General features: G+C 47.1%; 1 protein-coding gene across 1 annotated transcript; it reads right to left on the bottom strand.

The window, feature by feature from the left end:
* Positions 1-231: 231 nt before the first annotated feature.
* Positions 232-27,371, bottom strand: LOC131946236 (uncharacterized). Its single transcript, XM_059306919.1, has 5 exons — positions 26,965-27,371; positions 21,117-23,298; positions 13,525-13,705; positions 4,050-4,194; positions 232-682 (listed from the first exon to the last, which is right to left on the bottom strand). The coding sequence occupies exons 2-5, from the start codon at positions 23,275-23,277 to the stop codon at positions 497-499; spliced, it is 2,673 nt and encodes an 890-aa protein (XP_059162902.1). The 5' UTR covers positions 23,278-23,298; positions 26,965-27,371; the 3' UTR covers positions 232-496.

Here is a 27,371-nt window from a genome sequence, read left to right on the forward strand (position 1 = left end):
TATACCGATGTATACTGCAGGTATACCACTGTATACTGCAGGTATACCGATATATACTGCAGGTATACCACTTTATACTGCAGGTATACCACCAATACACTGCAGGTATACCACCAATACACTGCAGGTATACTGAAATATACTGCAGGTATACCGAAATATACTGCAGGTATACCACCAATATACTGCAGGTATACCACCAATATACTGCAGGTATACCACCAATATACTGCAGGTATACCACTTTATACTGCAGGTATACCACCAATATACTGCAGGTATACCACCAGTGCACACATCAACAAAGACAAAACATTTGATGATACAACACAGAGCCATGGGCGCCACACAGGCCCCAAACAACTTCTATCACAGTCGAGCCTTCTCCAGTTGCCATTGACCATTTCCTTCCTGAGGTCATCCCACGTGTCGAATCTTAGAGTTTTTCAGCGTGTGTGTGTTTGTGCTTCCCACACGCGGTCAAGGTCATGACCTTTCACTGGTCGCCCAGCTGTTCCATCCAGTTGGGAGACTTGAAAAAGTCCGGCAACGTCTCGTCCATCCGGGCGATGATTTTGTAGATGGCTTTCTTCCAGGAGGGCTCGGCGTCTTTGTTGGACTGGATGGACTTGAAGAACTCCTTCAGGGCCGCCTGCACCGCCGCCAGGAAGTTGTGGGGAACCTGCAAGGGAATCAGGTCAAGGTTAGGGTCAAGGTCCAACTTTTTTCTTTATCATGCTACTATAATTTTACGTACACAGTGTGTGGGTCAGTAAAAAAATAGAAAGTTGAAATTAAACAAAGTAAACTTAACTATGTCTAGAAGTATCAATTATGTTGTAATGTATTAACCAAACAATGAACCATTAATGCACCACCATAGAGGTTCTCAAAAAGTCTAACCAACCACCAATGAAACACTAATGTACCACCCTAGAGGTTCTCAAAAAGTCTAACCAACCAGCAGTGAACCATTAATGCACCACCCTAGAGGTTCTCAAAAAGTCTAACCAACTACCAATGACCGTCAAATGCGACCAACCACCAACCACACGTTGCCAGATGAAGCAGCCACAAGTTGCCAGATAAGACGACCACCCACTAGTTCAAGACGGGCGCGGCTCGGGGAGCGTCCATCGATCTACCCCGTCTTTCGGCGGCACGCGGCTCGTCTTAGCGCGCTACGGATAAGACGATGGTAGGATCTTGGGATGGCCACGTCACTCTATCGATCACGGGGGGGAAATTCTTGCACACGTCACGGCCCAATCACGCGATGGTTGGCCCAGCAACCGCCATAGAATACAGAGGCTGACCAATCGATTTCATCAGTACAGAATACGCAGATGGTCCGAAACTGACCAATCGGTGACGTCACCAGAGAAATGCCCCGGGTCGTAAGACATGGTCAGTTTAATGATGTCACTTCCTTAAGGACGAGCGAAAGCTACTGACCACATGAACACGGTAAAATAAGTCTGGCTTCAGCCATCACTGACACCTCACACATCTGCTGTCGCACTCAGATTGGCGTCTACCAGAAGCTGCTCCTGTCAGCCAACTTTGGCCAGTCACTGTGCCAGTTAACTGTGGCCAGCCAACTGTGGCCAGCCAACTGTGGCCAGCCAACTTTGGCCAGCTAATTGGTACTCCCATGACTGACCAACACATTATTGCAGCTGCAAAAATTTGACGCGTCAAGTACGTAAGTAGATGTACTTCCGGTTCCAGAGTTAAAAGTAAACAGCTCTTGTCAGCTTAAGTCTAGTGTATGGGACCACAGGGAAGTTCATTACAAAATACGTGGGGAGGGGGGGGGTATTTCTTAATGGCGTTTTGTGTGTGTAGTTTGTGTTTGCGTATTGGGTGGTGTTTATGTGATGTTTTGTTCAATTATCAAGAGTATTTTCATTATAATTATCCAATGGTTAAGATGGCAGCATCGATTTTTAAAAATCAAGTTGTGTCTCATCTTTAAGTTCTCGTTCCTACCCCAGTCCTGGTCTACCTCCCCCACCCCTCGTCTATCTACCCCACCCCTGGCCTTCCTGCCCTAGCCTACCTCCCCCACCCCTTGCCTACCTCCCCCACCCTTTGCCTACCTCCCCCACCCCTGGCCTACCTACCCCCAATCGATGAGCCATCAGCGGGCTACCTTCTCCCTATTATCTCTAACAGGAGTGGACAGGTTTACGGCACGTGTGGACGAGCCCATCTTAATCTAATCATAATTCCACGCAAACCAAAATCGCTCCTTCGCAAAAAAGATGGGCTCTTCTCATAATTGGATAACGGCGATCGTCTGCCCATCGTCTGCCCCGGCCGCTCAAAAGAAGTCCCCGCAGGGTGGCGTCGCGGGACTCGATTTCTGATGAAGACAATTGGGCGTGGCGCCCCCTCTCAGGAAGAAATTAGCGGCCGCTGGGACGGGGACGCGATCGTTTAAGAGAAGATCAACATTCTTCATAGCGTTCAAGGGGGCGCCACTGGGTTCGATAGAAACCACGTGACCGGCTCTTCTCATCAGCTAAGTGAAGACACGCGAGACGAGCTCACCCCCCGAGATGGATTGTTTCTTGGGGTGAGGGTGGGGGGTGGGGGGGGGAGGAAAAAACCAGAAACTTCTAATCTTTATAAATTATTCAATTTAACAGACTCACGCTGTTGATGCTGATACTGCACTGGGGGTGGGGGTGGGGCTGGATTGGGGGGGGGGGGGGGCTGTCCATTAGATATTCTCTTATCAATGTAACGGCGTGTGGGGTGTGAGGGAGATTGAGGCCCGGGTATCGGCTTTCAAGCTACAAAAACAAAATTCAATTCTTTCATTTAGCATCGGCAGAAATTCTGTGCGTGGACCACGCTGAGGGCTGTATAGTGGAGGTTAACATTTTGTTAACAGACGGGTTGATTTGACTTGCTTGAGATGTTAACATTTTGTTAACAGACGGGTTGGTCTGACTTGCTTGAGATGTTAACATTTTGTTAACAGACGGGTTGGTCTGACTTGCTTGAGATGTTAACATTTTGTTAACAGACGGGTTGGTCTGACTTGCTTGAGATGTTAACATTTTGTTAACAGACGGGTTGATTTGAGATGTTAACATTTTGCCCGTTGCTGGTTGTTGTAACTATGGTGGTGATTGTATCTTTGTGTTCGATGGTTGAAATAGTTGAAACTCGGCGGTGGCTGAAATTGGTGGGGGGGGGGGGGGGGGGGGGGGGGGTAACGGCAAGTTTGCTGCTTGTTAGGGGGCGGGGACGGAGTTATTGTTTCCCCGCCGTTGTGATGGCCACACACCACAAATGTGGTAGACGCCACACGCCAATAATGTGGCTGACGTCCACACACCACAAATTGGTTACAGCAAAGTTGAAGTGATTCACAACAAAGCTTCAATTAACTAATTAATTAGTCTGTTTTTTAATTATTATTAATTAAGCAATGGCACCAGGATAGAGAGGGGTGGCGGTGTGGGTGGTTGTAGCCGGAGTGGTGGCGGTGTGGGTGGTTGTAGCCGGACAGTCGTGCTCACCCTCAGCTTGACGGACAGTCGGTACAAGAAAACACGGTCACGCGAGTCACGTGACTCGTGAACAGTAGCTTGGGGTGGACTTTTTAACTGATATAACACGCCCATAGGTGACACGTCTCTTAGTGACACATGTACTAGCTACACTCTATTGGTAATACGTCTATTGGTGACATGTCTAGTGGTGACACGTTACTGGTGACACGTCTAGTGGTGACACATGAACTAGTGACACGTCTAGTGGTGACACATGAACTAGTGAAACGTCTAGTGGTGACACATTACTGGTGACACGTCTAGTGGTGACACAATACTGGTGACACGTCAAGTAGTGACACATGAACTAGTGAAACGTCTAGTGGTGACACATTACTGGTGATACCTCTAGTGGTGACACATTATTGGTGACGCATCTAGTGGTGACTTATATACTAGTGCCACGTCTACAAGTGAGACGTCTAGTGGTGACATATACTAGTGCCACGTCTACGAGTGAGAGGTCTAGTGGTGACTCACCTCGATCTGGTTGTTCCTGTTGTAGTGCAGGTTGAGGTGACGGAAGAGCTCCGAGTCCATGGTGACCACAAGGTCCTCGGCGTGTTTACAGCCCTCGGCCAGCGCCTGACGGGCGAACTTCTCCATCTGGATGTAGAAGAACTCCCTGGGGACATACACATAGGGTTAGACCTTGGTGGGGGACATACACATAGGGTTAGCCTTGGTGTGGGGGGGGGGGGCGCCTGTTAGCAGGAAAGTCTGGTGTGTGAAGAGATGGTAATTTTAATTAACCCTTTATGAGTTGGTGTTCCTAAAAATAAACACGTCAATCATGGTTTGAAAACATCAAGTAACAAAAGTTAAAACAGATGGTCCCAAATGGGTTAAAACAACAGGTCTCAGTGAAATCGATTCACTTCAACAAACGACGGCATGAGACTGATGGCTGAGACGTGTCTTAACGACATGCGACTAGGTGGCGCAAAAGGTTTGATAGACCCGTTCACTGACCATAGCTCAACAGTGGACTGACCCCTCATAACAACATCTGGACTGACATCACGTGACAACCGGATTCTTTTATCCCCAGAAAAACAAGTGTCACGCATCACTGCCCCCCCCCCCACCCATTCGTCTCCCCATAATTTATCCCGTTAACTCCCCGTGTGAGTGATGGCTGCCTTTATCTACACCAAAAGGTATTACCAGCTTGTGACGTGCATTCAAGGAAAAAATGCTAATTACTTTTTATCGTGTCTACTCATCTATTGTCTTGGCTCTAATTTTTGAGAGCACTTCCCCTTGATTTCCCATAATGCCGCGCTTATTCAGCCCGGCCCTAGAGCAGACGTCAGCTGTTGCCTGAAGATCCGCCAGCCCGCCCAGAGCCTGAAGATTAACAACTTAGCCTAGCGTAGCGTGCAGCCATCAAAAGATTAAACACAGAAGCCGCCATCTCCCTCTCTTGTTCTAGCCTCTATGTACAAGTGTCTAGTGCTGTCTGCAGCAAGTGGGGGGGGGGGGGGGGGGGGTGACAACTGTAGCAAGTGGGTGTGGGTGACATCAACTGTAGCAAGTGGGGGGGGGGGTGACATCAACTGCAGCAAGTGGGGGGGGGATGACATCAACTGCATCAAGTGGGGGGGGGGGGTGTTACAAGACATGAATGATACAGCAAACAGATGACATTGAGCGTTAGATCGAGGATGACATCAGACAATGGTGCCATGACATTCGGTGACCTCCTCTCTACAGCGGGGAGGGGGGCAGGGGTATCGCTTGTCTAAACCTGTGTTTTTGTTGTACAATTGAAACACAACTAGGTGTGTCTTCTTTATAGATCTCCCCCATTCAACTACAGGAAACAACAGTCTCATAGAACTAACAACATGACACAACCCCAACTACAGCCCACATCCTCGCACCACAGCCCACAACTCAATACCATCACTACAGCCCACTGAAGCGCCCCCCCCCCCCCCCCCCCCACTGCAGCCGTGATTCCAACTCTGGGAACATGAACTTTGACCTTTCCAATTGTCACCCCTACAGGGGACAGTTTCTTAGAACGATATCGAGGCTCATAGGTCTCTGTCTCGTTTTGAATAACGCCATTATCCTGACATTTGCAACCAATCAGCCGTCGTAATTTAGTCTACGCCCGAGCTCCACACAAATCTCCATATGTGAAGATGTATGGGGGTGGGTGGGGGCGACAATCATACAGTGGCAGTAAGACTAGCCACCCAGTCGTTAACGATCATTACAAGCAAATGGCGAGGGCTGGAAAATGGAGGCCATTAACGACACACGTGTCGTCTGTGAGCGGTGGCCATTTCTGTGACATTTGCAAGACTCAAGAACTTCTTGGCGTGCTGTGCTCTGGCCGCGTTGAGTGGGCTGGCATTATAGCCCACGTGATGCGGGCAGTTTTTACAGACGTGGAGCCGGACATGATAGGTCACAGTCCAGTGGTGGAATGATGGTCCTGACCTGTGGCCCACCAACACATGCGGGCCTCACATAGTGGTCAGACTTGTGGCCCACCAACACATGCGGGCCTCACACAGTGGTCAGACTTGTGGCCGGGCTGTCGAGGGCAGTAAACGTCTAGATAAAACCATCTACTCCCCCCCCCCTCCCACCTCACCCCCATCCATAAATATCACTGGTGTGATTTCTACATATCAGAGGCCGTGTGAGATTTCACATGTCTGGAGTTGGAGAGTATGCAGCTCCAATAATATAACGGCCGTTTATGGTTACTGTATGCCAAATACCCCCCCCCATTCCCCCACTCCACCCCTTCCAGTATAAGGCCCAGACTGGCCACGTATGACATAATTTTCCTCCCGCCGTGCTGCCCCCCCCCCCCTACCTCTCAGCAATTGTCACAAATCTTTCTAATATCTCCCTCTCAACTTTCTGTGTGGCGCAATGTGGAGGGTGTGGTGGGGGTCGCCTGAACTTTCGGGTCCCGTCTAACGGTGGCAATAAACGGCCCCAATCTTTGGACCCTGACTGGGGCCAGCCATCTCCGAAAGGTTACGAGGCTATCACGAGGGTTGAGAGAGACGGCGAGAAATTGGGGATCGAGAAAATTGCTGCACCGCTCCGTGTAAGACAAGCGTCCAGAGAAATTAGAGCGGCCGCACGGGCGCCTGGCATTTGGGATCCTGGGAACTGGCCGGGCCTGGTCTAAACACTGGCTGGGTGGGGCGGGGGGGGGGGGATTAAACGCTTGCCGGGAAATGTGAATTAATCGTCTACTTAAAGCTGTCGTGTTTCTTTACGTGGCCTGCTCGTGGGGTGCGAAAATAAGCTCCGAGTGTGAATGTCGACCTAAGCTCCGAGTGTGAATGTCAATTAAGCTCCAAGTGTGAAGTCTAACTTAAGCTCTAGTTATAAATAGCCATGTGTTAAATAAAAAACTTTCTGGAGGTAAATTTCCTAAAAAAACCTTTGTGATCGACTTGAAATGTTGTGTCCACTGATGTATGGTTGAAATTGACGCTGTCTATATGGACACACAAGATGCCAACTGACCAGTATTCTAACATGTAGAGAATGGACCCTATAAGAACTTTACAACACCCCAAGTACACAAACTTGGTGTCACGCGATGTCTATAAATACACGGCAAACATTGGAGCTGCCTTAAGCCTATAAGACGACGGATAATTTCCTGATTCCAGAGCTGGTCAACAGGTCAGTTAATAATGAGCTGTATCCACCTGTTCACACCTGTACACCCCCAGACACCGCCACACGAGTACAAGTACCGGTGTAATTGTCGCCTATAGCAACGGTAAACATGGAGCAAATCAGCATGGCCGACCCGAGCCCAATCCGCTAATCTCTGCGTCAATTCGTTTACACCCCGAAATATTTGCAGATCGCGGACCCAGCGTGTGGGGTAGCTCGGGGATCTTCGGGACTTTTCGGGAATGTCCGGCTAATCGTCGTGCTACGGTGGGTTGGGAGAACAAGATGGTTGAGACAACCACACGACAGCTGTCAACCACACCAGAGCTTGTGACAACCACACTAGAGCTGTATCATCCACCAAAGAGGACCACTCCCACCACCACCGCCCACCACCACCCCCGCCCACCTTAGGCTGCAGGAATGCTACTATGACCTCGCCACCTATTTAGGCCCCTCGCGGGCCTGTTGTTTTAATTAGCAACGTCCCACTGTTATCATAAACTACAACAAAAGCAGATGGGGTTATCTTGTTTGTCTTGCCCCCTCCTCTCTCCCTCCCACTCCCACAACATCCTCAACTTATTCACTTGAGTAACATCAACACTTGCCAACATAACTCTGTTAATTGGACATAATATCCCCTCCCCCCCTACCATACACACCAAATCAGCCACCAAGACCTGTGACTATATGATTTGTTTCCGTATCTGAATTTTAATTATTTTACATCGTGAACTTTGAACTGGAATCAAGGTCACAATATTCTTAGCACCCTTGGAGCGAGGGTCGGGGGAGGGGATCGCTTGAGCTAATACTGTAATGAAAACGTTGGCCATTTGCTCCACCTTGCTCCTGGTACTACAATGGGCAATCTGTATGTTTGATAGACACGTAGGCTACAACTCGTTGGATACTTGGATACTCGTTGGATACTTGTGTGTCGTGTAATGACTTGTTGGACACTTGACTGTCGTGTAATGACTTGTTGACTTGGCGAATTTGTTCCGTTGAGTCCGCGTCAGTGGGAGCGCGGAGTTGTCCAGAGTCGAACAACTCGCGTCTGTGTGTTGACGTCCGGAGTTAAAGATTGACTCGGGTGAGAGCACCATTAAACAAACAGACGGCCGGCAAGTAGACTTTGGGGGCGGGTACCAGTGCGGACTAGGTAAGGAATTCTAATTCTTGTTGGCACGGGCAGCCCAAGAACGCCACCAATGTAGCGGACAGCCCTCGGCCTGACGGCTCGGCAGGTAAACGCGGCCCGTGTTTGCTCGTACGGCTCGGCTCAAGATGTCCGCCGGAGACGTGCGACAGACGCAGGGCCATATAGAGCTAGACGTACAGAGAGTGTAAGCATACATGGATCAGACGGCAGCTTGGGGCAGACACCCCCCACGGAGATGAGCTGTAGGTTGTGATTAATGGAAGATTGGAACTCGATAGACACGGGCACAAGATGTGGGTCTTGGCGGGTCCACGGGCACACAGGTGGGGTCATACAGGTGGGGGTCAAACAGGTGGGGTGAACCAGTCACTGCAAACTGAGAGATCTTGACACTAATCGCTCGGGGTGGGGGTGGCGGCGGAATTAGGTCGGAAACATCGATGGATTTGGAACTTCGTTATTTCAAATCAGCTTTAGAACATCGTACTTTTCTAGATTTTTTTTAAAGAACTTTATTTAAATTGTGAGTCTAGTGTTAGCTTTATTTTGTTAATGTAGGAAACTTTCCATTTGCAATCACCATTGGGGCCCCATTCCATACACCGGGTTTTCCCCTTGCTCCGATTATAGGTGCAGCGATGTAGGCTAAAATAAACCCAGATTCCCCGGTAGGTAAGCCTTGAGTTGACTTGTGCCAGCCCTACAGTGGTACCATCTAAACAAATGCTAGCCCCGCCCCCAATTTGGGCCACGTGACGGCATATTTGAATCAACACGAACCCAGGACAAATTTAACACAAGATGTGTGATCACACAGCACAACGACAAGATGTGTGATCACACATGACAATGACAAGATGTGTGATCACACATGACAATGACAAGATGTGTGATCACACAGCACAATGCCCAACATAACACAAGATGTGTGATCACACAGAACAATGACAAGATGTGTGATCACACATGACAACGCCAAACTTAACACAAGATGTGTGATCACACAGAACAATGACAAGATGTGTGATCACCCATGACAACGCCAAACTTAACACAAGATGTGTGATCACACAGCACAATGACAAGATGTGTGATCACACAGCACAATGCCCAACATAACACAAGATGTGTGATCACACAGCACAATGACAAGATGTGTGATCACACAGCACAATGCCCAACATAACACAAGATGTGTGATCACACAGCACAATGCTCAACATACCACAAGATGTATGCCTTCAACAACAGGAAGAACATGTTCCTTTTGTCGACTCATACATTAAACATTAGCAATTAACATTAATTAGTCTATGATTATTATCTCCATGCGGTGACGTCAGAATAATTACATAAGAAAACTGATATTGAACGTTGATAAGAAGGTAAATGTAACAAGTGAGACCGGCTAAAACAGTTGTGATTAGCATTCTAATCAACGGGCTGTGGCCCTGACCTTGGCTGACCTGAAGAATGCAGGTTTCATATTGTGTGTTATCCTGTGTTGACATAAGCTACATATTTCTCTTTTGTTACACGCTGACGCTCAGAGTACACAAATAGTTTGTTTACCGCCAGTCACGTGATGCGGTCCCTTACCGGATGCCGCCAGTCAAGAAAAGAGAACTCGTTCATCCCGATATGAGACGGGGGGTGGGGGCGGAGGTTGCACAATTCTACCAACAGGGGGTGTTGCACAATTTATCTATATACAGGGGGTGGGACTACTGTACTGTGGGGGTGGGGGAGTACTGTGCAGACTAGTACTTGCCCACAAGAGCGGATCAGCCTAGCGCACAAGAAGCGATTAAGTCCCCTACACACGTCTGTAATGAGAAGAAATCTGGGAGTCACCTGACCCAGGTTCAACGTAAGAGGATCTGGCCGGCATTAGAGCCGGCAGGCTTATCCTTGCCGGCACGGCATGCTCCAAGATACTGGATGCTCCGTCGTGAGACGTGCGGCTTCAGGACGGGTCGTCGTTAAATGGGACAGGACGGGTCGTCGTTAGATGGGACAGGACGGGTCGGGGACAGGACGGGTCGGGGACAGGACGGGTCGTCGTTAGATGGGACAGGACGGGTCGGGGACAGGACGGGTCGGGGACAGGACGGGTCGTCGTTAAATGGGACAGGACGGGTCGGGGACAGGACGGGTCGGGGACAGGACGGGTCGTCGTTAAATGGGACAGGACGGGTCGGGGACAGGACGGGTCGGGGACAGGACGGGTCGTCGTTAAATGGGACAGGACGGGTCGGGGACAGGACGGGTCGGGGACAGGACGGGTCGTCGTTAGATGGGACAGGACGGGTCGGGGACAGGACGGGTCGGGGACAGGACGGGTCGTCGTTAGATGGGACAGGACGGGTCGGGGACAGGACGGGTCGGGGACAGGACGGGTCGTCGTTAAATGGGACAGGACGGGTCGTCGTTAGATGGGACAGGACGGGTCGTGGACAGGACGGGTCGTCGTTAGATGGGACAGGACGGGTCTGGATTTCAGTCTAGTTACAACTGAATCAAAGTTGTCTAACTTCAGTTTAACACATTCAACTGCTATGGCTTTAGAAGCTATGTCAGGGGATTCCAAACACAATACAACATTTTTAGTGTGCAGATTCCCATTAAGCTCTCGACACAATCCCCACCCCACCCCATCCCTCCCCCACCCCCTACCTTCCCAAGATCTCGACGCGTTATCCAGCTTGTCTTTGCTATATTTTTTTTCTAATTGTTTTTGTTCTTCCCGAGAAAAAAAATGTCTTGTGAACTCATTAGGCTAAGTTCTCCGGCCCACGACAAGTTCCTGTATCAGTATGCCAGATCACGAGTCTTGTGAATGCCAATGCTAAAATCACTTTGACGAAATCCCCACAGACTTTGAGATGGGATTAAAAATTTCTTGATAATGACATCCTTCGAGTGCGCGAGATCATGTGTGACGTCACAGAAAGCAAACGGGGAGAAAATCTGAGAGGCCCGCGGGGAGCGCCCTGGGGCCGGGGCCTAAATTATCATCCCGGCTCCGACGCTGTAACCGCTGCTGCCGGAGACCGGTTCCACTTGTTTGGTCACGTGATACGTCCTGTCCTGCTCTGTCCCGGCCAAGCCAAGGGGGTGGGGACGAGGGGGGGTAGAGGTTGGCATGCCAAGTTTAGAATCTGTGTCAACACGCGCCCCCTGGTGCCAGGCCGGCGACAATGCTACACGACAAAGGGAGTCGCCCTGTCGTCATCTTGTACGGTTCTTGAGCGTTGGCGTGATGGGGAGGGGCGCGGGGGGAGGGGGATGCGCATACCACAACTCTGACTCCCGGGAGACGGGACGGGAAAAATATGAAGAGCTAATAACTCAGGGGCCGTAATGCATTAAAGATATGAAACGCTGAAAGTTTAATGAGTATTAAGTCCAGCTAAATGCCGGTACAGGCTAGGGCTACCACTTGAGGGAGGGTGTGTGGGGGGAGGCAAGCAGTACGTGAGAAACAGGACTGCTAGCATGAAGGTTACACGTGGTGGCAGGGAGGGAGGGGGGGGGGACACTCGGGATCTAGAAGCTGCCAGGGGGGGGGGGACACTCGGGATCTAGAAGCTGCCAGGGGGGGGGGGGGACACTCGGAATCTAGAAGCTGCCAGGGGGGGGGGGACACTCGGAATCTAGAAGCTGCCAGGGAGGACAGGTCCCCTCGGAGCAGAACACATATCTTTGCACAGAGATTCTTTACTGCTGTAGACTGTCCAGAGATTCTTTACTGCTGTTGACTGTCCAGAGATTCTTTACTGCTGTTGACTGTCCAGAGATTCTTTACTGCTGTTGACTGTCCAGAGATTCTTTACTGCTGTTGACTGTCCAGAGATTCTTTACTACTGTTGACTGTCCAGAGATTCTTTACTGCTGTTGACTGTCCAGAGATTCTTTACTGCTGTTGATTCCACGCACTACATCGGCCAGAGATTCTTTACTGCTGTTGATTGGGCTACATCGGCCAGAGATTCTTTACTGCTGTTGATTGGGCTACATCGGCCATCCAGAGATTCTTTACTGCTGTTGATTGGGCTACATCGGCCATCAATCCCCATGTTCCCACTACCCGTGTTCACACACCCACACACCCACACACGAGCAAGTCCAATGTGTGGGTAACGAAGTTAATGTTTGTAACGCGCTGATGAGGTCTAGGTTATATATTGATTATCACAAAGTGAACGCCCCTTCCCTCCCCCCACCCTCCCACAATTAGAAATTAGGCAACAATAAAAGCTCCCCATATACCCCTGGATGACGCATCCCTCACTAGGGGGAGGGGGTGGCATTTGGAAGTGTTTTATGACCATCAGCGCTGTATCTATTGTACGCGATGATTGGGAATCCGATAGACATTGCTCCCGAGGACTGCAGAAAATAGCGCCCCTCTAATTACGACTTATTGTCAGCGGTTGTGTGTTATGTCTTGGTGAACGACTACAAACAGATGGGGAAAATCTAGTGCCACCAATTGAATGGGCTATCTGGTTTGGTTATAAATAAATGAGCGGTCAGCGCGAGGGCTGGGGACGGAGACAAAACACACCTCGAGCGGGACGGGGTGGCTGGATGGACGGGATAATGGCGGGAGTCATATGCCGTCAAATGGCCGGGATCTCTCATGACAGATGATGCATATTTCATGGCATCAGACAAGCTGCTCTCTCGGACGTTCGCGTTAGTAGTGGCCATTGTCATGCCGGAGATATTTATTCCATGTTTGCCAAAGATTATTGGGGGAAATCACACGAGGGCTATCGATCGATCGATTAGCGTGTGGGGTCAGTGGGGGCGGGCTGGTGATGTACATCACTGACATACTTATGGCGGGGTGGGGGTTGGTGGTGGGGGTTGTTCCAGGAGCAGGGGAGGGGAGCGAGATGCTGTCTCACCTCACCCAGGGGATGTAAGGCGAACTTCACTATTGGGGGTGGGGAAGGGAGTCACTAATCCGAAAAAACTAAAATCTCATTGCTCAATAAATTTTCACAGATTGGCAAAAAACACCCAAGTGCTTCTCATGGTGCACCAGCAGAATGACCTTCACCCTTCAACAATAATTTGTGATATAACATATAAGTTCTAAAAACAACTTACCGGAAGTTGGAGAACCACTTGACCAGCTGGGCCGTGTTGTTCTTGTTGAAGCTGACGTCGGGGAAGTAGAGTTTCAAGATGGACGAGCTGGGGTAGCGGGTGTAGAAGAACATCAGCTTGGCCTTGCGCAGGTGCATGGGGGTCAAGGTCGTGGTGTGAGCTGAGTTAAGGTGGCAAACTACTCATACTGGCAATATTCAATTCTTGCATTACATTTTACAAACACAGTTAAGATTACAATAAAAAAAAATCCTGCCGAATTTAGCCGGTTAAATATTGATGAACTACAAGCTGAATGGGAAGATTTATTTCACAAAACAAAACAAAAACTTGAATTATATTTTTGGGTACATCTGTGGAGATAACACGGTGACCTGACCCAACAAGAAATGTCAAGTTCGGGCTACATGCGTGACAAGAATTTTGACAAGAAAATCTGATCCCTTTCTCACCAAAATTAGATTGTATGCAACCCCCGACCCTCAGATTGTGTTTCCCCGACCCCCAGATTGTTTCCCCCACCCCCAGATTGAATGTACTGGGCAATAAGCAAGTTATGCAGGTACCAGCATTGACTGGTAAGAAAGATAACTCGATAGCGCCCATGAGGGTAGGCGCGGCCCAGCTGGTCCATTGTGCGGGATTGTTTCCCCTGTGCTATAATCTGAATAAGATCGTCCGACTGAAGTTTCAATTACTCCCCGTTTCTAGCAGGTCTGTCGTCTTTCATGGAGAAACCAACGACTCGTTAGTGCGAGATGTTGTGTGTGTGTGTGGTGAGTTGTTGTGTGTATGTGTGGTGGGTTGTTGTTGTGTGTGGTCTCGGGGTGCGTTGTGTGTGTGTTTTCTTTTGTTGTGTGTATGCATGTGGAGTGGGTTGTTTGTGTGTGTGGGGGGGGGGGGGGGGCTGAGGACAACACAGGGATCAGGTGACCTTAGGGTGAGTACTTGTGTAGCAGGTGTGGACAGTGGGTCAGACACGGCTCTTCTGCATTAGAATCATCCCAATAGATAAGACAACACCAGGGCTACTAACTGAGGTGTTCTACATCACATAGGCTATATGGGGCTGTCAACACTAGACCACATAACCCTGGTAACTGACCCACCACATTGATGACATATGACATACCAAGTCGCTGATGCCAGCTAACCAAATATAGAACAGACCACAAAGGAGGATGTCATTCACAGATCACATGTTTTTCTTAGATCCCATGTCATCATTCAAAGACCACATGTCATCATTCAAAGACCACATGTCATCATTCAAAGACCACATGTCACACGTCATTCAAACACCACATGTCTGGTGTCACCACAAAGGCGGATGTCACCAACGGACCACACCATCCTGATGTCGCACAGCCACGCGTCAGGCCCCAGTAATGAAACACTCGACTACGATCTAGTGAAACCAATCTATTGGCGTGAAACGCCCGGCCAAGATGAGTACTGTGTCGACACGTGCATCGGGAAAATGATCTCCACTCAATCATGCAAGTTTCAAGATCGAAAACTAAATTGCCAGCTATTAGAGGATTCTCCTCTAATGACACACTCACCTGTTGCCCGGGGGTGGGGAGGGGGGGGGGGGATGAGGGTGATGCGTCAGACGGATGGGGAAAAAATAACTTGTCACCTATCTCAGTCCGACTGTTGCAAGCCATGACTTCTTATCGTACTTATTAGACCCCGCCCCTCCCACTGCTACAGAGTCCAAGCTGTTGTCGCTGGGGTGGGGTGGGGGGGGGGGGGTGAAGCAGGCTAGGTGGGTGAGGGGCTGGTATGGTAGGGCTGTATGTGCTAATGGCAGATCCATCTCAGACACACGATATTGTTTTCACAAAATAAAATGTCTCCGGCTAGCTGATACGTCTACCCGGAACCTTCCAACTCCAGCTAGCTTTAACAACTACACGTACATTGAGAACGGCATTGTTTATGTCGTCACTTCCTCTATTCAAAATGTCATCTAGTCTTAATATTATTCAAGTCTTCTTACTAAACACTGCCCGTCCGCTTCTATTAATATTAATTACATTTTTAAATCATAACCGTACTAACAAAAAAAAAATGCTAATCCGCCCCGCGAAAAACAAAAGTGCCTTTATTCTCGCCTGTTTTTACTGGCGCGACATCTCGGCGGGGACACGTGTTGCGCGCGCACCTTGCGACATTAATAGCAACGCATCTCTTTATGCTAAGAGTCTATAGATAGATCTCCGGATACACGAAAACCCAGAGGGATTTTTTCTCTCTCTCTCAACAAAGCGGTGAGTGGTTTTAAAAGATGGCTGGTCCATCCACGGTCTTTGTATGGGTCGTGTAACGACCTACCAATCTAATCTATCGATAGATGATCCTGATTGATTTCCTATCACGCCTACGTGGATCTATCGGTCGTGGTATCGAACTCTGTGTATCTAATCTCGTGGCTTTAGCGAGCAGCCAACCGTTTCTCTGATCTAATTAAAACTAATTAGTGGTGGAGAGTAGTTTTCTATCTTACGGGATCAAAGGCCACGACGGGGGCTGGAGTAGACAAGAGTTTCGTTGACGGCCGGTCCAACAGGCAGGTGATAACACGAGGGGTGGGGCGCTGGGTGGCGGTCCACGCGTGGTCACCATGGTAAAATCAGCCACCGTGACGTCCACGCTCCAGAGGTTCATTAACATAAATGATAGGTGCGCCAGCTGGTGTTCTTTCATACCCAGACTACAAACGTCACGTTTTATGGACGTTTAACGGTTGAAAAATATTTCCGGGCGTGGTTTGATGTGGGGTGGGGGAAGTAAGGAGAGTTAGTCGGCCGAGGAGTGTGCGGACCGGCAAGTGTGTGTGTGAGGGGGGGGGGGGGGATATAGAAGCGATGTAGCAGCTCATCCAGCTTGTAACCACAACGTTATCCTACCCATTACTTCCATCTAATCGGACGACATTAAACACCGGAAGCGACATTTTCCTAGAGCCGTTAACTCCCCGTGACGTCACACGTAAGCCGCCAGAACAAGGCTCCGGAATTCCCCGTAAAGAACTATAATTTTCCTAAAGACGAGCTCTAAGACCGGCGTGCCGGCTCCTCCTTCCGGCCCGCACACATCCATCAGACGAGGCCGCTAAAAGATTCCCGCCCTATCATTTGGGGCGGCCTGTCAGCGCCTGCTCTGGCAGCCATGCGTCTTGGCGGCCAGCGCGATAATGAGTGTTCAATAATGCAGAGTGATCGCTTTCTCCTCGGGCCGCAAGAAACGGTTATGATGGCCCAGAAAATATTCACACCGTTACAATCTTCCCGGGGGCGGGGTGTGACGGGCTGTGATGGGGACGGATGGGAAGATGGACTCGGGAGACACAAATGGATGAGGGGGTGAGGGGGGGCGTGAAAAGAAAATATTCTGAGAGCCGGTCAGCTGATCAATCAAGACGGTCACGTGACCCGACACCTCGATCTGCGAGCGGATGTTATTAATATCGTATTTCTCGGACAACTAGGAGCCGCTATTAATATCTGCCCGGGGACGGGCCAGAGTATTAGAGCCGAGTGAAACATCAGTTTTGTCTTCACCCCCCCCCCCCATAAGACGATGATCTGACCACCACCCCCCCCCCCCCCCACGTACATATCTGGCGCAGATAGATCATCCTTTCAGACTGGCTTTAATAAAGTTCAAACGACATGAATGGTTGGATTATTAGAGCAGTGGTCAGTTCATCGCTGGTCAGCAGAAGAGTGAGCTAAAACAGTGCTGAATGTGCTCACAGAGTTGATCTAGTAATGGAAACCGAAAGTGGAAACTGGTACGTCATGTACCACACACACACACACACACACAGACACACACACACAGCTCAGGTCAGCTATCTCAGTTATTAGCTGCAACTGCCCACACACTGAGAGTGTTTTGACTAAGACGAGAAATATTGATTAGATATTAATTAATTAGACTAATTATCTCTCCAAAGGTAATGGAGCGCTGATGGAAGGTTTATTTATAAAGATTAGATAGAGACGAACACGTAAGCCGAAGTTGTCGGACCTTCTTTAGATCGGTACAAGATAACTCTGGTGTTACACTGGGAGATAACCCTATCTACGCCGCTATTGTTTTTATAGCACACGGTACAAATCTATACACATTTCAAGGGAGATGATTTATTTATTTTTGAGAAATCTACACAGATTTCAAGGAAGATTTCTTTTTTTTTTCTTTTTTTTTTTTTTTTTTTTGAGAAAGTTATTCAAATTTCAGTGGTTTTATTGTTGAGAAATGTACAAAATTCAGGGCATTTAAAGAGGGTGAAAGACTGTTGTCACAAGTCTATGTTGTCAGTCTGTTGTCATAATTCTATGTTGTCAGTCTGTTGTCACAAGTCTATGTTGTCAGTCTGTTGTCACAAGTCTATGTTGTCAGTCTGTTGTCACAATTTTATGTTGTTAGTCTGTTGTCACAATTCTATGTTGTCAGTCTGTTGTCACAAGTCTATGATGTCAGTCTGTTGTCACAAGTCTATGTTGTCAGTCTGTTGTCACAAGTCTATGTTGTCAGTCTGTTGTCACAAGTCTATGATGTCAGTCTGTTGTCACAAGTCTATGTTGTCAGTCTGTTGTCACAAGTCTATGTTGTCAGTCTGTTGTCACAAGTCTATGTTGTCAGTCTGTTGTCGGGTATGTGGGGTCACTATAGGGGTCAGTACTGGACGAATGAGCAGAGCGCCCCACCATTATGAGTGAAGACGACATAAATCTATAAATAGCCAGTGTCTGATTACGTAATGAAAACAGACAAAAGCTGTCGATTGCTGTTGTACATCGAGAAAACACAGGTGTGTCGTGTGTAGGACGCCGGTATGCAGTTTGCCAAAAAATAAATTTGTTCACTCAGAAATTGTCAAGTCATAGGAAGATAGGAGGTAGATTTTTTTTGGTGTGAAATTGTGAGATATGGGAACAGGACCCACGCAAGAGGTGCTATCACAAGATATATTGTCACAAGATATATTGTCACAAGATATATTGTCACAAAATATATTGTTACAAGATTATCGTCACAAGATATATTGTGACAAGATATATTGTGACAAGATATATTGTGACAAGATATATTGTGACAAAATATGTTGTCACAAGATATATTGTGACAAGATATATTGTCACAAGATATATTGTCACAAGATATATTGTCACAAGATATATTGTCACAAGATATATTGTCACAAAATACATTGTCACAAGATATATTGTCACAAGATATATTGTGACAAGATATATTGTAACAAGATATATTGTCACAAGATATATTGTCACAAGATATATTGTCACAAGATATATTGTCACAAGATATATTGTCACAAGATATATTGTAACAAGATATATTGTCACAAGATATATTGTCACAAGATATATTATCACAAGATATATTGTAACAAAATACATTGTCACAAGATATATTGTGACAAGATATATTGTTACAAGATATATTGTAACAAAATATATTGTTACAAAATATATTGTTACAAAATATATTGTGACGAAAAATATTGTCACAAGATGTGTTGTCACAAGATATATTGTGACAAGATATATTGTAACAAAATATATTGTAGCAAAATATATTGTTACAAGATATCTTGTAACAAGATATATTGTAACAAAATATATTGTTACAAGATATCTTGTAACAAAATATATCATGACAAGATATATTGTCACAACATATATCATCACAAGATAAATTGTAACGAAATATATTGTTAGAAGATATATTATCACAAGATATATTATCACAAGATATATTGTAACAAAATATATTGTTACAGGATACATTCTCACAAAATATATTGTCACAAGATATATTGTCACAGTGTGTAGTATCCGCCTTATTTAGACTCCCCCAACCCCCCGACGTCGAACTGATTGAAAGAAAATTGTTACCGTTCTTGTCTGTCTGATTGCCGGTTTAGACCAAAAGATTTCTTCAAACATTAATTAATTATCTCTACATTTCGATTGCTTTTCGCGAAAAATATCTTTGTAATTTCTGAAACTGGCGACATTTCAAACCTGAGACGACATCAGTCTCGCAGTGAAGAAATCAGTGAGTCTCAGTTGCAGACGACTCGAGCTGATTGGTTGGCGTCCGTTAGGAAACAAACAAAATCTATTTTTAGACAATCACGCGAGGCTGAAACTAAAGCCGAGCAGAAAATTAAAACTGGCCAGAAAAATTGTCTTGATCTTACAAGTGGCCAGAGTGGGGTGTCAACCCGTGGCCAGAGTTCACAAATGTCAGCTGACGCGAGTGTCGTCTGCGGCTACACCGTGCAGCTGCTGGGCGACACGGTCCCTACCCGGCAAGGGGAGGTTAGGCAGATTTTCATTTAAAACCCGATTGTCTTCTCTTGCTCCGGCTCTTGTTTCACTCAGAAAAACAGCAGAGCCGGTAAAAAAAAAAAAGGGGGGGGGGGATGAAATGGTGACGTCATTTCTATCTCGCGACGCCACCGACCAAACGAATGCATCTAATTATAACCCAACAGTTAGATAGAGTGGCGACTAATGAAGCAGACGTCGGACCAACATTTGGAGAGTATCTTGTGCGTTTTTCCCCCGGCTCTCAAGAAAATGGGTTGTATATTAAAGTCGGTAACTGGACCCCAATTAGAAGTAGCCGGGGAGGGGTGCTAAAACAAAGCCCTGGGGCCGGCGGGAGGGTGATCCTAACAGGCAGGTAATGACATCCTGGCGAGTACCTGGCACAAGTGCTGATACCTGACGACGCCAATTAAGTCCGCAGCAAATTTATTAAAAAAACTGAAGCAGACTTGAACACATGACGTCACGGCAAAGAACGCGCTGCCATTGTGCGCGAGCCAGACCCGGACTAACGGTTGGCTGATTTTTATTGTGTCGTCTGCACAAGAGGACGACACCTGGGAACGTGAGGGGCCCTTGTGTGGCAACATCCGACAGTAAGACGCAGGTAAAGCACACCCAGGGGTCATTAAGCCGTGTATTATTAAATTTTAATTAGTTTGATGAGATGAGGTAACCTTTGGAGGTCATGCTTTCATACAGGACGCGCGACACTCGTGTCAGTTACATTCTACTGAGCCCGTCCCTATATTACATTCTACTGAGCCCGTCCCTATATTACATTCTACTGAGCCCGTCCCTATGAGTTACATTCTACTGAGCCCGTCCCTATGAGTTACATTCTACTGAGCCCGTCCCTATGAGTTACATTCTACTGAGCCCGTCCCTATGAGTTACATTCTACTGAGCCTGTCCCAACTTTACATTCTACTGAGCCCGTCCCTATATTACATTCTACTGAGCCCGTCCCTATATTACATTCTACTGAGCCCGTCCCTATGAGTTACATTCTACTGAGCCCGTCCCTATGAGTTACATTCTACTGAGCCCGTCCCTATGAGTTACATTCTACTGAGCCCGTCCCAATGTTACATTCTTCTGAGCCCGTCCCTATATTACATTCTACTGAGCCCGTCCCAATGTTACATTCTACTGAGCCCGTCCCATAAATGAGTTCAACTCTACTGCCACTGTAAAAGGATATCATGTGAGAACCGCCGGGGCTGCTGCCGTCCATCATGTCGCTCATGTTGGACCTGTCGTACATGCTGCTCATGTAGTGGGGCGAGTCACTGGGGGAGCGGGGGGAGCTCCGCGAGTGGTCCTGTGGGCTGGGGATGCGGGAGTCGGCGTAAGAAGCTTCTCGAAGTCTGAGCGCCAGCAGGTCTGAATGGCTGAGGGAGGGGTTGGTGATGGCCACACTCGTGGGGAGGACAGGGGGCAGGAAGTGGGGGAAGGCCGCCGCCAGGTGGCGCTGGGCGTCGTTGTGGTCCATGCTGGAGCTGGGGGTGTTGTCCTGGAGCAGCCCGGGCTTGCCCCGGGGGGAGCTCAAGCGGGTGTCGGTCACCTTGGTGCGTTTTTTCTTGGGGGTGTTGACGATTAGAGGAAGAGCCTCCGTTTGCTCAGGCTCCCCGGTGTAGAGGGGCGGCAAGACCTGGGAGGAGAGGTAGTAGGGGAAGTGTGGGGGGAAGGGCAGGGAGGGCCCAGTGTGTGGGGTGATCAGCTCGCTCTCCCCCTTGTGGTGGGGCTCGAAGGCGCTCAGCTTGTCCTGTTGTAGCCGGTTGCCGAACCTCTCCAGGAAGTGGAGATGTTCGCTAAAAGGCACGATCAGTTCCGGCTTTTTGTCGGAGTTGTTGCCGGATTCTTTCAGGCTTTCTCGTTCCGGTAACGGATTAACTGGTAGAGGCTGGTGTGGCTGGTGGTGATGCTGCTGGTGTTGTTGTTGTTGCTGATGATGGTGGATCTGTTGTTGGTGTTGGTGCATAAAATGTGGAAGAGCCGAGGGCGGGCGCTGGTGTTTTGGCTGAGGTGGGTTCCGGTCCGGGTGCTGGGGGAGGTCGGTGTGGGACGGGGTCTCGCTCTGTTGCTGCAGCTGTTTGTCGGTCAGTACCTTGGTCACGGCGCTCTCGATGGCCTTGTTGACCGCCTGGGTCAGCTCGGCCTTCAGGGCGTTGGCTATTTTAGTAAGATCCACGGGAGAGGGTCTCTGCTGACCATCGGTCAAGAGGCCGAGATCGTGTCGTGACTGCAGTGCCTTGGTGGCGTGTCTGAGTGCCATGGTCTCCAGGTCTGGCCTCATGAAGAAACTATGCCTAAACAAGTTGTCCCGATAGAACTGAGGGTCGAACCCGTTGTGAAATGGAGGAAGAAATTCTTTCTCGCCTAAGCCACGGTATAAACTGTTGCGAAATAACGGGTCTGGACCGAAAAGTCCGTTGGTATTATTGTTCTCATTAACTGGATCGTCTGCGGGGATCGTATCATCGTTGACATTTAAGTTTTTAGACCCGAACGACTGGTTGTTGTTGTTGTGTTTAATCGTGTCACTTTTGCTGTTGTCGTGTTGCTGCGGCTGCGTCTGCTTCCGCTTCTGCCGTTTGCCGCACTCGCTGCCGGGCGAGATGCCGTTGGTGTAGTCGTAGCCGTTGTCCAGTCGCGGTGACCCTGACCTCATGGAGCTGAGGATGTGCTCGACCCGTGCCCGTTTGGTCTCGCCGTTGACGGGGCTGGAGGGCTTGCTGGTGACCTCATCCTCCGTGTCGTCGTCCAGGCTCCCGCACAGGTCCTCCTCCTCCCGCTTCCGCTTGACCGCCTGCATCTGTTCCTGCAGGTGCTGTATCTGCCTCTGGATGGCCAACTCCTCCGAGTGCAGCACGCTACTCTCGTGCTGTTGGGGCTGGGGCTGTTTCCGCTTTTGGCGCTTGACGTCACCAGTCAAAATACTACCGGACGAGTCCATTGTGTCCTGGTGGGGGGACTGCCTCATGCTGGTTAGTATATTGTCTACATGGGCCCGTTTGGCTTCTTTACTGTCGCCCATCTGTAGCTCGTCTGATTTTAACACGTCATCGTGGGTGGTCGCGTCCAGTGACCTCTCGTCAAGGTCATCGGACTGGTCGCCATCGTTTATACACGAGTTATTGTCCGTGGCGATTTCTATATCGTCGTTCTCGTTATCCAAGTCGTTGTCGTTATCGCGCGAGTTGTAGGCCATGTCACTAGACTTGCTGTGCAGCAAGGGGGAGATCATCTCACTGCTGCAATCGGAGCTGTAGATGGCGTTACTGGCCTTGAGCTGGGACTTGTAGCTGGCTTTGGTGTGGAGAATGTCACGGAGAAACTGAGACGAGTCCAAAGGTCCACACGTAGACTGCATCCTAAACCAAGGATACGAGGGCTGAAACACAGAGGTGGAGGCGTGAGGGGGGAGTGGGTGGATGAGGGAGTGGGTGAGTGGGTGGATGAGTGAGAGAGTGAGTGAGTGAGTGAGTGAGTGAGTGAGTGAGTGAGTGAGTGAGTGAGTGAGTGAGTGAGTGAGTGAGTGAGTGAGTGAGTGAATGAGTGAGTGAGTGAGTGAGTGAGTGGGTGAGTGGGTGGGTGAGTGAGTGAGTGAGTGAGTGAGTGAGTGAGTGAGTGAGTGAGTGAGTGAGTGAGTGAGTGAGTGAGTGAGTGAGTGAGTGAGTGAGTAAATAAAAGAAAGGTGCAGTGATGGGTGTTTGTGTGCATGAATGATGAATAGCTAATCAGACGAAATAGGTCAGTAAGTCTGTCGGTCAGTCGGTCAGATAGCATGACTGTATGTTTGTATACCTTGCGCCGGTCATATCAATACAACAACTATGTTATCGTCCACTCAAAAATACAGACATTTTTAAAGGAAAAAAAGCGTCCAAGTGTTCGCCTGTATGGCGTATTTATCTATCCCTTGCTGGTATGATTACCCTAATTCTGGCCTTGATCTAACCGTAGTCCTAATCCTAACACTGACAGCGATACTGACAATAAACCTCCAGACGACACTGCATTGATGGCAATCACAAGTAGACAATCGAACAGACAGTGCCAGCACACGTCTACAGACCTGCTAGAGACAGCCTCGGCTAGCAGACGTAAAACAAAGTAGTTCTGACGTCCTGATTTGTTTGACGTTAAACAAAGTAGTCCTGATATTTGTTTGGACGTGAAACAGAAACATTAGTACTGATGTCCTGATTTGTTTAAACGTCAAACAAATAAGTTCTAACGTTCTGATTTTTTTAACGTAAAACAAAGTAGTTCTGACCTCCTGATTTATTTAAACGTCAAACAAATAAGTTCTAACGCTCTGATTTTTTTATATTTAAAACAAAACTGTCTGGCCAAGCTGAATACATCACTCAGCTAGCCATGACCCATCACTGTTGTCTCATCCCACCCTATACAAGTGATGTATTGTAACAAGTTGCTCTAATATTTCTACTCCTTTTGTTCCTCTCATGTTTAAGTTAATGAGCGGTAGTATAGACTATAATCAACGAAATTTTAATTTATTATTTTTTTTTTAAAGAAAAAAAAAACTATAAAAATTAAAGAGAAAAAAAAAGGTTGTAAATTTTTTGTTTGTTTAATTTTTAGACCCGCCCCCATAATAACACCACTCGTCAACGCGCTCGGACAGGGAGGGGGAGGGGATTTCACCAGCTAGTAACTGTATTACATTTTTTTTAAAGATGGACAATTTGTCTAGATATTATCTAACTTTTTACGCGAGCATTTGTTTGTCGATAAAACGGTATCCGTGGTCACAATAGTATAGGACATGGTCAACAGGACAACTGTAGGACATAGTAACCAGGACACCGGTAGGACATAGTAACAAGGAAAAGTTAAGGAGAAATTTATAAAGTTATAACATCTGAAGAATGCCACTAAATAAAGCAATACTATGCTTAAAAGCAACAGAAAAATATCTAGCCTACACGTAGGTCATTCAGTTGTTGAAGTGTGTAGTGTGTCATTCAGTTGTAGCTGTGTAGTATGTCTTTCAGTTGTAGATGTGTAGTGTGTTAAAACTTCTGATATTTCAAATATGACACAACAACACACAACAGATAAGTAAAATCGCAATAAACACATTGAACACAAACAAGCAATACAAACGATAAATACAAACATGGCACAAACAACACACACAAGCATATCATACAACAACAATCACAAACATTATAAACAAACTATTACAAAACGGTAGACAGAAAAATAACAGACAAATAAATTATACAAACCCACAATCAGCAACATGGATTACAAAATCTAACCAACTCAGACACAAATACACCAAATCACCACCCCACACAGATCCACACACCAAACCACAACCCCACACAGAACCACACCCTCACACACCAACGTACACCAGCCGATGTAGAAAGCGATGACGTGCTAGACCGACTAAAAATAATTTAAAACAATTTTAGTCGCATGTATTTGGTGAGTACATTACACAAAAAACTGTTATTTTACCCCCCCCCCCCCCCCCCCCAACACCAACCATGTTTAGCCTAGTTCCTGGAGCGAGGGAGCAGAAATGTGTGAGGGGACGGGGGGCGGGGTCGCTTGGTCGTTTTAGTCCTACGTCTAAATACGTCTAACTAGTTGGTATTTTTTTTTAAAACCAGTAGCTTCGTGTCGGCCGATGATTATTTCAGCCTAGGCCTATAACAACATGGGAAGTACGAAACAGATTAGACAGCTAGCCCTAACTCTCTTGTGGCATGTGTGGTATATGTGTGGTTGTTCAATGGTGGTAAATAAGTGACAATTGTTTGGGTGTTTGTGGTACATGTGTCATTTGTGTGGTGTGTGATAGGTGTGTGATAAGTGTGTGGTATATGTGATGTTGACATGCCACATTTAACCGCGGTTAAGTGCGGTATTCATCAACATGCAGTATAACACATTCAATACACGATGACACATACAAAAAACAGCAGATAGCCTACATTCAGTGAATTTACATGACACATACATAACTCTACACTACATGACACATACATAATACTACACAGAGCCTTTGTGTTCCGTTTTCACATTTACTACAACACACAACAACACCTTACACAAATAAAACACACTCCATCTATAGTCCTATAGATCAACACACTAAACAACAAACCTGAAACGTAACTAGATAGCTACATATATGCTACTTTCACCAAAAAGTGTGACGGACACACGTCTAAATAATGCGAGGTGGACACACTCCCACAAAAAATGTGGAGTGGACAGACGGACACATTACCACGATATGTGTGGGGTGGACAGACTGACACATTACCACGATATGTGTGGGGTGTACTGACACCCAAACAAAATATATGACGGACACACGGACACAGAATCTAGTCGGACACTTGATTCAACATAACCAAGCGACTGGTTGGTCAAAGTCTACTTAAAGTCTAGATCTAAATCTAGACGCGGAGATCTAAATTTTAGATCTAGATCTAGATTCTAAATCTATTTTTGTTTTCCGGTTATATTTTACACCACCCTACCAATTTAGCCCAAACAAATTGTCCTAGATCTAGATTCAAGATTTACTGTTTACGTTAGAAATCTTGTCTCTGTGACTAGCTAGCTACACACCAATCGTACTACTTAGAAATATGTATGTGTACTGTAAGCCTTAAGAGATACATACTATTTATAATACTTGCGCAACTTATATTATACAAAAGTACTAGATCTAGTACTAGTTCTAGATCAAAGTACAAACGGACAAATTTAAAATTCAAATAACCTCAATGATGATAAACGGATTGATTTTTGTCCATATAAATTTCTAAATTTATAGATTCTAGATAAATTATGCCTTGTAATTTTTTCGTTTTTTTTTAAAAACTATTTTGAGAACAATATTAGTAAACACTTAGACTTATTAATTAAATAATCTTATAATTATAATAATGAAGAAATTAATTAATAATTGAAAAAAAAAACACGACCGTTTTAAGACGAACGGTTAACAAAGTGAATTGGCGATTCGATTTTGAATAATTTAAAACAATTCTGGTCAACCTACCTTAAGATGTATGTCTATCCGAACAGTTGACTTGGGATTTGAACACAAGACAGACACATGCAGCGCTAATCCCGCGACACGGCTCACGATGTGTACTCCGTGATGTGGTCAGTTGTGTTGTCCTAGTTTACTCGGACACAAGTATCAACACGCCACAACATCCATGCACTAATTTAATTAGTCCATACTAGTGGGTTTACAAACTAGTAACAGCCAAACAAAATATTTCACGAGAAAATGTTGTGAAAGAAATATTCCGTTATTTACCAGGCGACATAGTGTGTAGTTCAGGCTCGGCACCTGAGCTCCTGGCAGACGATATGAACACTCACACCTTTCAACGAAACAGACTAGACTAGCACGTGACGAAAGCTTTTAGAGACCACGAGCCACCTCGAAGGGGCGGA

This window comes from Physella acuta, unplaced genomic scaffold (assembly GCF_028476545.2).
Source record: "Physella acuta isolate Inbredline_101_S28 unplaced genomic scaffold, ASM2847654v3 ptg000051l, whole genome shotgun sequence".
Lineage (NCBI taxonomy): Eukaryota > Metazoa > Mollusca > Gastropoda > Physidae > Physella > Physella acuta.

Bases quoted from the DNA above. Each gene is read 5' to 3' on its own strand.
- LOC131946236 (XM_059306919.1), bottom strand. From the start codon at position 23,277: ATGCAGTCTACGTGTGGACCTTTGGACTCGTCTCAGTTTCTCCGTGAC. The intron at 13,706-21,116 runs GTTCTCACATGA...TGCCAGTATGAG, and splicing joins GGACGGCAGCAGCCCCGGCG to TAGTTTGCCACCTTAACTCA. The intron at 4,195-13,524 runs GTAAGTTGTTTT...GTATGTCCCCAG, and splicing joins AAGTGGTTCTCCAACTTCCG to GGAGTTCTTCTACATCCAGA.